Here is a 15,285-nt window from a genome sequence, read left to right as displayed (position 1 = left end):
CTTTTTAATCTCCTTGTAATTCATAATAGTCCAGAAATTGCGATACAAATGACCAACTTAATTGTTTTGTCATCAAATCATGCTATATTTCTATAGGGGTCATTTAACCTTTCTTTATATTGGAGACTAATAAGTATAGAATACATGAGAGTAAATTAAAATTAACCTAAACTATAATGAATAAACTATCACTTCAGAAGATTATGCTATTTAATATATCGTATTTCTTTTTTACTTCTTATTTTGACATTATCAATGAGATGGAGATCACCGTAGAGAAAAAAAAGAAGGACAATTATCGGGTAACAAGGACATAAGCTATTAAATGGGCATATGTAATGTTGGAGTGAGCCGTGTCGCAATTTTCTTTTCTTAGTGTTATTATGATCTATTTAATTTATACCCTATCAAATATATTTCCGTGTGCTCTATCTCTGAGGTTTTCCACATTGTTAGCGATTTCCCTGTTCTCTTACCCTTTCCCACCTTTTCCTCCTCTCCAGTAGCACTATCGTCTTCTCCACCATTCTCATCTCTTGCTACCGCAAGCTCACTAGCAGAATACATACTCAGCTCTTGAGCTCTATTCCCAAGCCATCAAATCAGCTATCTGATGTGTCACATCCTCACTTGTCTTCCTTAGTCTTCGAAGCCACCTTACATTGTTTTGCTGCCTCTTTACTTTTTTTTTTGGCTCTTCCTTTGGTTTCGGTTTTTTTTTAAGGTGGTGGCATACTCTGTGTATAGAGATTTTTTTGGACCATTATTTTCTCACTTGTATATTTTAGCTTCATAATAGTCAGCCTCTTAAGAGGACTGGTCGTAATTCCTTTGTCTAGTTCATAATTATCTATCAAAACCCAAGTAATATTTTGACCAAAATTTTCTTATTTTAATATTGTTAGGTTTTTAGTGTTAACAAATATGTACAAAATAATCTAAGTGGTTTTATACATGTATATTAGCATTTATATAAATTTTAAAACTATTCGGTATGAAGATTTTCAAGATCTAGATGAATGAGATAAATCACTACGTTTGCTTTGCGTTTAAACACACTCAGATTGCGTTCAAACGCGGACTTAAATATTCGCATATATAGAGAACGGGTTACAATCGTTCGAACACGAGATCAGTCGTTCATATACACAGAGAACGTGTTACGGTTGTTCAAACGCAAGGTCAAGTGTTTTCATATACAGAGGTGGTGCATTGGCTGTTCGAGCACACCCTGTATTTGTTCACATATATAGAGGTGGTACATTGGCCGTTCGAATACACCTTGTATGCATTCATAGTGCGCTCACACATATAGAAGGGTGTATTTGCGCATTCGAATGTGCTTGGGAAAATAAGTCAGCGCATTTTAATGCCCCTTTGTAACATGATAAGTTTGGACTTCCATGAGTTCTGTTTTGATTAAGATTTAACTTTATCTTGTTAATTTATATAAGAGTTGTTGTAACGCCCCCGCCCGGCACGGCACGCGACAAGTCGAGCGGGGCCCGTCACGCATGGATACTCTCCTGTGCACATATAATCATGACATCAGCAAATAAAACCTGCTAACCTATCCATGATCATATAATCCATCACCAAATAAATCATACTCTTAACCAAATCAACTTGTTAACATACGAATATCAAAGTCCACAATAATATACACTAGACTACTACATAATCTGGCAGGACCCACACAGGACACAACAAACCATCAAGATACAACTAAAATAACTAATACAAGGGTACACTGTGATTCGACCTGTATTATACAAATCATCGTCTAATACAAAAGAGTACAAATATCAAATGATGATACAACTCAATGTCTGGTTAAACTATCTTCTATACCGTCTTGCATCAATAGCGCATCTCATCATCACTCTAAAATATCTTCCCAAGATATCTCAGGTCGCTATCACGTACCACAAATCTAAGGGGTTAGAAATGAAATAAAGAGAGTCATGAGCAAAAGACTCAGTGAATAGACCTTACCCCGAATCAGTGATGCCAAATAGAGAGTAAATCATGTACTGGATACTATGAATCAGAAAGCAACATCATGTCATGAATGAGTATATGAATGTATCCTCAATAATACATAAATAAAAAGTAGATAATATGTCATACTGATAAAAGTATACAATCCTCGACAATGAATAAACAAATCTCCATGTCATATGATCATCATAACTCTCTATCAAATATGACACATGATGCATGCCGACCATGACCATGCTATGATACCAAATGCAACCATATATGATGTATATTGACCACTCAATAATCAGGTATGTCAGATAAAAATGAAATCATATGCATTTCTCAACATTCACGATCATCACCGACATCTCGGTATAATATCATCATACTAGACCACTGTGCACAGTCAATACCCGGTACCCGATCTCAACATCATGCCCGAAGGCTCAGAGCATACTCTGCCATCCGCAAGGAGTATCTCAAATATAACCATACCCTGCCATCCGCTAAGGGTATCAACATCCATCCAGACCGGACACCCCTCTAGCTGATAGAAATCTCATGAGGATAACTCGCCACATATGCCCTGGCGAACGGCATCTGTCCGAATGTCTGCTGCGCATACAGACTAACGACCTCGGACGTAAGGCCAACAGGATCGCGACCATGTCGAGCGATCAATCATCCACCAAGCGCATCCTAACCCTCGCGCCCACTCGGGTATCCTCACGCTTTCTATCAACTATCCTATTAATCACATTTCATGCTTTCCTTTTTAAATGATAGATCATATGTATATATTCAGTACGATAACAAGTCAATGCATAACATGAATTTAGGTGGAATAGAAATCAAGAGCAAAATGATGTAATGCAAACTCTAACCATGTATCTAACACATGCATACTCATGATAGAAATCATCCCGACATAAAATCATAACAGTATAATCATCTCCAATCATCTCTATATATCACCAATGTACTCATATCCTAGATCAGCCAAATCAAATGCATGATAAAATATGCTCGATTGAAATCATCTCTAAATAAAGTCATATAATCATGTTGGAGGCCAAAACATGCATGTACATAATATATAATATAACCTAATTTGAGAAAGGAATCTAGGGGATAAGACTATTCATACTGATCAGAAGATACAAACCACGTATCCCTTACATCCGTCCATCAACCGTGTGACACTTCTCGTTAGCAAGGACAACGGGGTCTCAAATAAGGGGTTCGGGATCTGAAAATGTTTAAGTAACATAAAGTTAGTTGTTTATCCTATTATAATCCGTTCGAGTAAAATATGATGATTTATTAGATTTTAGAATTTCTACTTAATTTTATGATTGGCTAGATTTTTATTATAAATAAAATATAAATATAGATAAAAAAACCTAATTATAATTAAATTATATCTTGATTAATTAGGGACTATGTAGTCATTATCTTATTTGTTACAAAATAATAATGTATAATAAATTAACAGAATTACTTAAAATTTATATCATAAGAATAGTTTTGTAACTATTACAACTTTAGTGATTGATTTTGGTCTGAATTTGGATTCGTGGTTTTTTTTTTCGTTTGAATTTTTTCATGTAAAAATCTTGATGTTTATCTTTGTTTTACTCTTTTATATTTACTTTGCATATTTACTTAAGCAAATGGTTGAAATTATTACATAGAGTTTAGATACATATGATTAGGGGTAAAAACGAATCGGATACGGATAGGATAGTGCTCAACCCATATTCGGATCTATATTTTTACTCCGAATACGGATTTGGATACGAATATGAATAATTTTTCGAATAGCGGATCGGATCATAAATGGATATTAATCAAATTTTAAACGAATTATAGTTAGACATAATTAACATAAAAATATTAAGAGTTTCAAAAAAAAAAAAAAAATTTGTATGTCAAATATATATAAAATTAGAAAAATTAATTTTATATAAATAATATATAACACATTATTAGTAATAATATCAATATTCACTATTTAAATAAACAAACTAAAATTATAAATCATTCAGAATAAACAAACTAAAAATTATAAATCATTCAAAAATAATATATAACACATCATTAGTAATAATATCAATATTTACTATTTAAATAAATAAATTATAAATTATAAATTATTCAAAAATATATAGCAGTAAATGAATATTTGATATCCGTATCCGAATCCAAAAATTATATCAGAGAACCGTATATGAATTTTGTCTAGAAGCCGAGAATTTTGAGTAAAGTTGTCACTTTTATACTTCTCTTGATATGTTCAGCTCATATATATATATATAGTTTATTTGAACTCGATCCACAACTAAAGAAAGCACCAATAATGACAAATAAGAGCTGTAACTTGTCCTTATCGTTTTACTTGTTAGAGGCGGTGGAAGCAATATATAATCGATTAGAAGCTCTAATACCACTTTATTAGAGGAACGTGGTAGGAAGGTCTCACGAAGAAAAATTCCGGTCAGCTAATTTACCGAACTTGAAGCCCCCTGTTTGGAACCCGCAGTGGCCGTAGCAGAGGCCGGAGTTTGGCTTCTTTTCTTCCCCATCTAGAAGAGGTTCTTTTCACTCTCTTTCTAAGTCTGGGTCGGGTTCAATGTAGGCCAGATTTGGTCCGGGCTTTTTGGGCTGATAGGGCATAAGTCTTTATTTGTAGCCCGGCCCATCAATCAGTAGGGTCAAGTCAGTTTAGGTTAGAATGTCATAGCTCATTACTTTTTTTTTTTTTTTTGATTGAATGAGCTGTATTTAGCTATTGATGATTGGCTCCGGTGGGTTTAAGCCCACTTGGCCCAAAGCATACACATCCGGTGGGTTTAGGCCCACTTCTCCCAAGTCATACAGTTCTTGAGGGATTGGGTCCCCCTCTCGGATCGATCCGACCCGGGTTGCACCCAATCCCCTCATCGCCGCCCAATCGGCCAACCCGTTACACCTTCTCCCTATGTGCGCTACAGTACACTCCACAATTCTCTCCATTTGGTTTTTACACTCGCGTATGATACCTGCGATCTGCCACGGACACGGCGTTTCCTCCTTCAGTATCTTCACCAGGACCTCTGCATCCACCTCCATGTCCACCGGCTGCTCTGTCAGGAGAAGGCTCAGCCCCATTCGAAGCGCCCAAGCTTCTGCATATAGCGGTGACACTGCCGGCGTTGGCTCCCATCGAACTATTATAAGCTTCCCTCTGTCGTCTCTGACAACAGCCCTCGCTCCTGCTTGGCAAGCGTGGACGCGGAACGCTCCATCAGTGTTCAGTTTGACTCGCCCTTCCGATGGTCTTCTCCACTCGCTCTGCTCTTGTCCCGCCGCCGTTACAGCGTTTGTCGTCTCCGCCGCATATTCATTAGTCATGAACAAGCCCCGTTTCGCCACAGCGGATGCCTCCTCCCTGTTCTCTCCGAAAGCCACCCGGTTGCGCTGTTTCCATATACCCCAGCACGTGGTTGCTATTAGCGCCCGTATGTAATCGTCACTCACTGTACTCCTCCCCCAAGCCGTAGTTATCCACTCCGGGGTCACTGCGTCGCACATCTCCACCGCCTCCGGTAGCATCTTATCCAGCTTGGCCCACACCTCTTTGCTGTATCTGCAGCCATAGAACAGGTGATCAATGGTCTCTCTGAACAGACCGCAAAGGCTGCACCTGTCATCTCCACCTACTCGCACTGCATGCAGCATTCCCTTAGTAGGTAGTCTCCCCCATAGGAGTTTCCAGCAAAACGTCTGCACTCTCGGCGCCACCTTTAGCTTCCACAGCCCCCTCCATCCCGGCCACACTTCCTCCTCGGTTGGTTTGAGGAATCTATAGATGGAGGAAGGCTTCGGGCTCCCCAACGTGTGTGGCCACCAGATCCATTTATCCTTGACTCCCGCGGTAGCCAGGGCGGTGCAGGCTATTTCAAAAGCCAGCTCCAGCCCAGCTACTCCCACCAGATTGTGGCCGCTGTTTGATCTGCTCCGTAGTACCTCCGCCACTGAGAGCTCCATGCTCATCATGTCCGGGTGTATCACGCGTGGTTGCCACCTCCATGGCACTGCCGACGTCCACGGATCGTCCGCAGCAGACGAGTCCTTTCCATCACCGATCAGTTTCCGGCAACCCATTTTGATTACGCTCGCAGTGTTGTAGAGTGCTTTCCAAACTCCAGACGTTGTCCTCCAATTCCCTTGTTGCCAGGGGTGCAGCCCACCATACTTTCCATTCACGATTCTGATCCAATTCGCATCCTCTCCGTTGAGCACCCGGAACACCTGCTTACCAAGCAAACTGAATCTGGTGAGCTTCAGGCTACGCACTCCAAGGCCTCCCTCCCGCTTTGGCTGCATCACCTTGCCCCAGCTTACTAGATGCAGTCCTTTGTTACTGCCATTAGACCATAGAAAGGTCCTCGCCACTTTATTGATCGCTTCCAACACCGTATCTGGCACCCATGAGCAGCTCAACCAGAAGGTTGGTACTGCCAACAGGGTGGACCGTACCAGGGTTAGCCTGCCGGCAAAGGAGAGGCTGTTGCGTTTCCACCCTGCTAGCTTCTTGGCTACTCTCTCCACCAGCCATCTGTGCTCCTTAATCGAGACCCGTTTACCAGAAATAGGTACACCTAAATATCTGAACGGCATTCTCGCTTCCGGCATCCCCCTGAGGCAGCGTATGTTATCCGCAGCTTCCTTCTCCATCCACTCCGGTAGGAACAACTCCGACTTTGCCAGGTTAACTCTTTGGTTTGTGGCCGTCGAGTAGATATCCAGGCATTCCTTGACTACATCTACATTCTGCCCAGACGCCTCAACGGTTATCAGTAGGTCATCTGCATACAGAAGGTGTGACAGGTGTATCTCCCCCACCCTATATCCCTGCAACACCCCACGAGCCATTCGATCTTTGAGTAAGCTGGATAGCATTTGCGAGACCAAGATGAAAAGATATGGGGATAGTGGGTCTCCCTGCCTCAGCCCGCGGTGGGGCGTAAACCATCTTGTCGGAGAGCCGTTCACGAGGATGGCAAATCTTGGAGACTTGATGCAGGCGCTGATCCACCGACACCACATTGCCGGAAATCCCATGGCGTTCAGCACTCCTAGGACGGCCGGCCAGCTTACTCTGTCGTAAGCTTTCTCCATGTCTAATTTAATCATCATCAGAGGATGCCGGTGTTTGTCATTTGTCATCGAGTGCGCTATCTCCTGCGCGGCCAGGATGTTGTCGAAGATGTTCCGACCCCTAACGAACGCCACCTGCTTTTGGTCCACTAGCCGTGGAAGTAGTCCCCTCAGTCTACCAACCAACACCTTTGCAATAACCTTATACACTACATTGCAGAGTGAGATCGGCCGGTAGTCCCGCACCGTGGCCGGTTTATCCACCTTTGGAATTAGGGTTATAAAGGTTCGCCCCCACTGCTGTGGAACCCGTGCATGTTCGAAGAAGTATTTGACAGCTTCACACAATGCAGCTCCCATCTCCTGCCAGTGGGCCAGGTAAACCTCCGCCTGTATCCCGTCCGGCCCCGGTGCTTTCCCCGCCGGCATGCTTCGTAGTGCCTCTAGGATCTCGTCGCTGCCCACCGGCTTCAGCAGTGCCATCCGGTCTTCACTGGATATTACAGGCAGCTCCATCTCCTGTGGCAGCTCCCACCTCTCGGCCGTGTTTGGTCCCCACAGCTCCTCGTAGTGCTCAAGAAATTCTTTTGCAATATGCTCTTGATCCTGCGTCCATTCCCCTTCCTTTGACTTGAGCCTTTGGATCTTGTTCCTTCGGCCCCTCAGAGTTGCCGTGAGATGGAAAAAGTGCGTATTCCTATCCCCCTCCTGCACCCATTTCAGACGAGATCGCTGCAGCCATTTCAGATTGATCTGTCGGCTTAGCGCGGCCCTCCTGTTGTAGCAGCAACGAAGGTTGGTGAAGTCAGCAGCATCCAATTCCTCTCTAGCATCCCTTTCCTCCAGTCTTTGGATCTCCATCCGCACCGCCTTCATTTCTGTCTCCAAACATCCCAGGCCTGCTTTACTCCACAGTCCGAGGTACCTCTGCATGTTCATTATCTTGTGATTAAATCCATGCATGGGGTTCCCGTGTGCAGTACCCCTCCAGGACCTAGCTATGATGTCGCGGCACTCCTTGTACTCCATCCAGTAGAGCTCGAAGCGAAAGGGCCTACGTCTCCTCTCCGGTGTCCCTTGGGCCTGAACTAGCAATGGTGCATGGTCAGAAGATGACCTGTCCAGGTGCAGCACTCTGCTCCCAGGAAACATCCGGACCCATTCTGGGTTCGCCAAGGCTCTGTCCAATCTTACCCATATCCGATTGTCTCCCGACTGATTGTTGCACCACGTGAATGGCACCCCTTCGTACCCTAGGTCACACACTCCGGCCTCCTCCACGAACTTAGCAAAATTTGAGGATTTCGGTCCAAGCGTAACCGTAGCTCTACTTCTCTTCTCCTCCACTGCTAGGATTGCGTTAAAGTCTCCGCCAACTAGCCACGGCAAGCCAAGGCTCCCAAGCCTCGCTAGTTCTTCCCAGAGCAGTTTCTGCTGCTCCAGTTGGTTACTGGCGTAGACTGCCGTCATCAGCCACGTCTCACCCTCCTTGGATGAGACCACCATGTGTGCCGCGTACCGCGACACCGTCACCACATCGACGTAGCCTACCGCTGTCTTCCACAGTAGTATCAGTCCTCCGGATATACCTTCCGCTGGTACAGTAAAGGAGGACCACCGTCTTCCCATCGCGCGACTGACCACCTTTGCCTTTTCCCCGTCTGCATGGGTTTCCAACAAGAATATAAAATCCACACCGTGTTCTCTACTCATGTCCCGGCACCTATCCAGTACATCCTTCCTCAAGGCACCACGACAGTTCCAGTAGATTGCTTTAAACATAACACAGTTTTTAGGTTAGGCCGTCCTGCCGCGCTTCGCGGCCAGTCTTCCCTGGTCCATTTCTGTCTCCTCCACCACCATTTTCCCAGTCGACCCTGTCGCAGTGGACCCATTGCTATTTCCCACGCATACCAGTGCCCACTGCTCCTCCTTGGTGACTTCCACCTCCATTGGCTCATGATCTCCGCTTCTTGGGTTCGCCAGCACCTCCTTTAGCTTCTGCACAGCTCTGCTATGTCCCTCGCTCGGTCCGTTCGCCTCCGTTGGAGGTTTGGTGCCTGCAGCTACGACCCCGTCGTTGCATCCTCCCGTTGGGAATCTCGCACTCTCTCCACCACGAGTATCTCGCCACGTGGTCGTGAAGGTAGCTCATTACAACCCACTATGCCAACTTGATGAGTTATAATTGCGCATTGTGTCTGATATTTGGTGGACTGCTCCAATTTCATCAGTCTTGGTAGATGTTTCTCGTGTGTTCAAACTTTTCAAAGTATTCTTCGTTCTGTTTTGTGGATAGAATTTTCTTTTTTCTTGGACTAATAGACAATGATGAGGTCATAAGCTAATTATATATTAGATTAAGTACACAGATGGTAACTAAAATGACCTAAGAGATATATTAAATGTCATAGTCAGCAACATTATCACTATGATCCTCTGTATCTTATCCTAAAGTGGTAGTAGTATTTGTCTTCTTTTGTTATTCTAAGAACTATCATTCTCGTTGTTAAAAATTTCTCCACGCCTTCAATGAAATCTTGACAAGTAAACTCTGAACTTTTTTCCTTTTGTCTTTTCCTTGGCCTTTTCCACTATGCCAACTTGATGAGTTAGATAAAATATAAATTATACTCTTTGTGTCCACATCAATAAAATTTATCTTATTGACTATGATTACTTTAGAGAAGCATGACTTTAAAAATATAGGCCTTGGATTGGCCCACGGTAACATAATCAAATTGAAACCTTTCTTCTTGTTGATTATTTTTTTTTTCTCGATAAATTGTTTTAGTTTACCTTGACAATCTAAAAAATAAAAATAAAAATAAAAATTAGATATATTTCAAATATTTATTATATAATTTTAAAAAATTTAATATTAGAGACTTATGTTAAAATCTCGACAAGACTTTTCTAACAATACTATATTTTTATTAAAAATTAATAAGTGAAACTAATTATATACTCAATTTAAATAATTAAATTATTAAATAAAGAATAGACATGAAATTTAAATGAACTAATTTAAGTTTTAGAATATAAAAACTAAAGTTTTGAAATAATAAATAGCAATTTAAACCTGGCCTCTAAATTTATAATTAGGACTTCAAATTTAGAGTTCCATAGAGAGCCGGGGCTCAACCGAGCAATCCACTAAAACTTTTCAAAGTATTCTTTTCAAGCGTATTAGATAATGTCTCATCAGACATTAATTGTGAACTCTGTCGGATGTTTCAGTGGATTGCTCAAATTTCATTAGTTTTGGTAGATGTTTGAATGTTTCTTGCCGTGTTCTGCGCATATATATATATTTTGATTAAGACACAATGACCTTATTTTAAAAGGGATTTTTATAAATTACACCCTATATTTTACTTATTTTGTAATTCTCACCCGTATTTGGAGATTTTATAAGGCGACCCCTCATTTTTTTTCTATAATATTCATTTAACACCCTAATGTTACTTTAGTTAACTGATATTAACCATGTTATATAGTTTATATGACTCTAGTTCAAAGATTACTAAAATACTCTTAAAAGTTTCTGACCTAACCTAAATTCCCACAAAATCCTTCATCTCCAAACTAAACCATAACCCCATAAAATCTAAATCCTCTTATCTATAATTAAATCCTACCTGACAAAATTATATCAAAACCCACAACCCACAAGAATCCCTTAAAATCCCTACCACTTACAAGCCTTAGATGCTTCCCCGAACTTTACCTATTTTTCTCCATCTCTCCATCTCAAACCCTTTTTTTCTCCATCTTTCCCTAAATTTTCTTCATCTCCCTACCCATCTTTGAGGTCGCAAGCAACAAAATCGGTTTGGCGTTTGGAGAACTCTAAGATCTCCATGGCTTAGAGTTTAGAAACTCTAAGATTGGCTTGGCATTTAGATAATGTTCTCCATGGTTTAAGAAAAAAGCAACACGTATGGATGTTCAAGTTATGAATAAAATTAAAGATAAGTATAAGGGTAATTTATAAATGTTATAAATTATATAGTGGCTTATAACAGAATATTCTCTTTCTGGTATCATTCAGTTTGATTATGGTTAGGTTAAATTAACTTAGGGTGTTAAATGAATATTATAGGAAAAAATAGAGGTCGAGTTATAAAATTCCCTAGGACGAGGTGTGCAATATAAAATAGGTAAAATATAGGGTGTGATTTATAAAAATTCCCAAAAACCAGTCATTCCTCATGAAATATAGATTTTTATTCATTCGAGTGGGATCCATCAGAGAAGATATAGCCGTATAGGTGTATGGTTGGCACACTTCCCGACATTTTTGAGAATTGATTAAATATAATCAAATTGAAACATTTCTTCTCGATAAACTATTTTAATTTAGTTTTAACGATCAAACAAAAAAAGTTAAAAATTAAATATATTTAAAATATTTATTATATAATTTAAAATTTTAAAAATTTAAAATAATTTAATATTAGACTTATGTTAAAAATCTCAACGAAATTTTTCTAACAATATTATTTTTGTTAAAGTTAATAAGCAAAATTAATTATATGCTCAATTTAAATAATACAGACCGTAAATTAATTAATATTGTCTTCCATGTTAGCCAATCGACCAGAAACAACAACATCAACTTACTATTCCAATAATTGACTCCCAACAATCCCATTTCATCGTTGATTGTCACTGCTTATAAAATTCAATCCATCTATACAGGGATGATTGTATCTGGGAAGAAGGATAAAAGATAAGATGGAGCATGATGGATCAAACAAGACCTGCAACCACATAATTCTTGTTCATGGCTCATGCCATGGAGCCTGGTGTTGGTACAAGATATCCACGCTGCTGACGTCGGCCGGCTACCGGGTCACGGTGCCCGACCTCGCCGCCGCCGGCATCGACGAGAGGCGGCTCGAAGAAGTGCCGACTTTCGCCGACTACAACGAGCCGCTGCTCGAAATTCTACGCTCTCTCCCGGCCGGAGAGAGGGTCATGCTGGTAGGGCATAGCTACGGGGGGGTGTGCATCGCTCTGGCCGCCGAGATGTTCCCGGAGAAGGTTGCCGCCGCCGTCTTCTTGACGGCGTTCCTGCCGGATTGTACGGCTCCACCGTCGTTTGCCATTGATAAGGTAATGCATCATGTCCATTTCGCTATCTATGTCATATTGCAAAGACATATATATCTTCGTATCTATGAACTAACGGCTTATTCATGCATCAAGCTTTTTGAGGTTCCGAGATCAGTATGGATGGATACTCAATTCAAAACCTACACGGCGGAGGAGAAACGTCCAGCTTCCATGCTATTTGGCCCTCAGTTCTTGGAATCGCGACTCTATCAGCTCTCCCCACCTGAGGTATATATCTACTACTACTACTAACCAATTAACTACTTACTTCAATGTTGTACTAATATATAAATTTGGCAACTTATATGCATCTATATGTCCATTAATTGCAGGATATCACATTGGCAAAAACCTTGATCAAGATTACATCATTGTTTCTTGACGACCTGGGAAGCCGGCCGCCCTTTACCGTCGGTCGATACGGCTCGGTGGATAAGGTGTTTATAGTCTGCGAGCAAGATTTCGCCATACCGGAGCAGCACCAACGGTGGATGATCGAGAACTACCCTGTGAAAGAGGTGAAGTCAATTGAAGAAGCGGATCATATGGCAATGGTATCCAAACCGAAGGAGCTATGCCAGTGTCTCATAGAGATTGCTAGTAAATATTCTTAAATTAAGAAGTTTATATGTATTTCATAGTGATAAACATAGAATAAGTCTTGGGGCCTCCTCAGAAGAGGTATTGAATTGTGACAGTAATGATGCTAGTTTTATCTCAATGACTAGAAGCAGAGAAATTTGAATGAAAGTTCTGAATACCACTTGGAAGAGACAGGTCTCAAAAGACCCACTGTAATTTCTCTCTATATATAGACCTAAGTGTCACATTTCACCCAACAGATTAACACAAAAGGAGAATTCATACCTAATCTGTTTGCTTTTTATAAGACTAGAATTAATTTTCGAGAGACCCGATCAAATATTATTCAATTTCTAAGGTAACTTTTCACCTTACATGAAGATACCTGAAGAAAATTGTTCACCAATTTGTTGATTTTAGTATAGTCTGATCAGAGCCATCAACTTTGTGAAACATAAAAGCTGAAAATTTAGAATTAGTTTGCCTAAAGGCATAGATGCATGACTATGGATGGATTAAAAAGTGCCCAAAATTCTAATCGGACAAAAAGGATCTGCTCCAATTTCATTAGTTTTGGTAGATATTTTTTGTGTGTTCAAAATTTTCAAAGTATTCTTCGTTCTGTTTTGTGGATAGAATTTTGTTTTTTGTTTTTTTACTAATAGACAACGATGAGGTCCTAAGCTAATTATATATATTAGATTAAGTACACAGATGGTAACTAATATAACCTAAAGATATATATTAAATGCCATTATGTTATATTATGATCCTCTGTTTTTTGTTTTGTTATTCTAAAAACTAGATTTTGAAAGCAGAGGTGTAGGGTTGGACCACAGCATCTCTGAGAATTGACTAAAATAATCAAATAGAAACCTTTCTCTCATAATTATTATTATTATTTGATATACTGTTTTAGTTTAGCCTTGATAATCTAACAATAAAAATGAAAAAAAATCAGATATATTTAAAATATCTATTATATAATTTAAAAAACTAAAATTAAAATAATTAATATTAGACTTTTTTTTTTCAAGTCTCGAGGAGATTTTTAAACAAGACTATTTTTAATTAAAAATTAATAAGTAAAACTAATTATATACTCAAATTTATTAAATTATTAAATACAGAATTTAGGCAAAATTTAAATTAACTAATTTAAGTTTTAAAAGACGGAACTAAAATTTATTCTTTTTTTTTCAAATTTTATTCTTTTTTGCTTTTAGCTAGGAGACAATGATGTGGTCGTAACCAACGTTATCATAAGAAGATGAGGTCGTAATTAATATATTAGATTAAGTACCGGGTGGTAAAAATAAACATATGTTAAATGCCATAGTCAGCAACATTATCATAAGTAGTGCACTGTTCTATCCTGAAGTGACAGTGGAATCTATCTTGTTTTGTGATCCTAAACACTATCATTCTCGTTATTTTACTATAGCAGACAACTTTACTATAAATTTCTCCGTTTTGTTTCTTCTTGATTCTTCCAATAAGCCCACTTGACGAGTTGTCACGGTTGTCACGGTAGACCTATCGTTAGTTATAAAATATACATTTTTTACTTCTTTATCTTCAGATTAATAGAATTTATTTTATTTAACTGCGTATGTTTATTCCCATTGGTTTCTTTCCAATAAACTGTTTTAACTTTAACAATTTAATAAAAAAAGTTAAAAATTAGATACATTTAAAATATTTATGGTATAATTTAAAAAGCTAATATCTTTAAGTAATTTAATGTTAGACTTTTTTAACGGTACTATTTTTATTAAAAATTAATTAATAATATTAATTATATACTTAATTAAGTAATTAGATTATTAAATAAAGAATGTTAATAGAATTTAAATTTTAGAAAAAAAAATGTTAAAATAACGGACAGTGATCTAGACTCTAAATCTATAACTGGGAATTTAGATTTGGAGTCCCATATAGAATCCGTTTAGGGCTCAACTGAGCTCCATGACTAGAAAACTTGGAGATAGCTTGTATAAACTCTTTTTTTTATCTTCTTTTTTACGTGTGTTAGATAATGTCTCATTAGACATTAATCGCGCATTTTGTCGGATGCTTTGGTGGATTGCTCCAATTTCATTAGTTTTGGTAGATGTGTCTTGTGTGTTCATACTTTTCAAAACATTCTTTGTTCTAGGTTGTGTTTAAGACAACCTAAAAAGTATATTATCTTGTGCTAGAGTGATAGTCGATCGTCTTTATTTTGTTTTGTTATTCTAGATGATATCCTTGTGATGTATCTAATATGTTTCTACAATGACTGCGCGCTTTAATTCCAAATACGTCCACGGCTGGCTATCCCAAACTAATTAATGTCTTCGATGTTAGGCAATCGAACTGGAACAACAACATCAACTTACTATTGCAATAATTGACTACCAACAATCCCGTTTCCTCGTTGAGTGTCGCTGCTTATAAAATCCACTCCTCCATCTA

At 39.2% G+C, this 15,285-nt stretch overlaps 1 protein-coding gene across 1 annotated transcript; it reads left to right on the top strand.

The window, feature by feature from the left end:
* The first annotated feature begins 11,828 nt into the window (after positions 1-11,828).
* On the top strand, positions 11,829-13,016 carry LOC140759148 (salicylic acid-binding protein 2-like). Its single transcript, XM_073095633.1, has 3 exons — positions 11,829-12,246; positions 12,340-12,474; positions 12,579-13,016. The coding sequence occupies exons 1-3, from the start codon at positions 11,866-11,868 to the stop codon at positions 12,858-12,860; spliced, it is 798 nt and encodes a 265-aa protein (XP_072951734.1). The 5' UTR covers positions 11,829-11,865; the 3' UTR covers positions 12,861-13,016.
* Positions 13,017-15,285: the final 2,269 nt, after the last annotated feature.

This window comes from Typha angustifolia, chromosome 4, assembly GCF_048772165.1.
Source record: "Typha angustifolia cultivar Huaian chromosome 4, ASM4877216v1, whole genome shotgun sequence".
NCBI lineage: Eukaryota > Viridiplantae > Streptophyta > Magnoliopsida > Poales > Typhaceae > Typha > Typha angustifolia.
The sequence above is the reverse complement of the archived record's forward strand: the minus strand, read 5'-3'. Positions and strand labels throughout refer to the sequence as shown.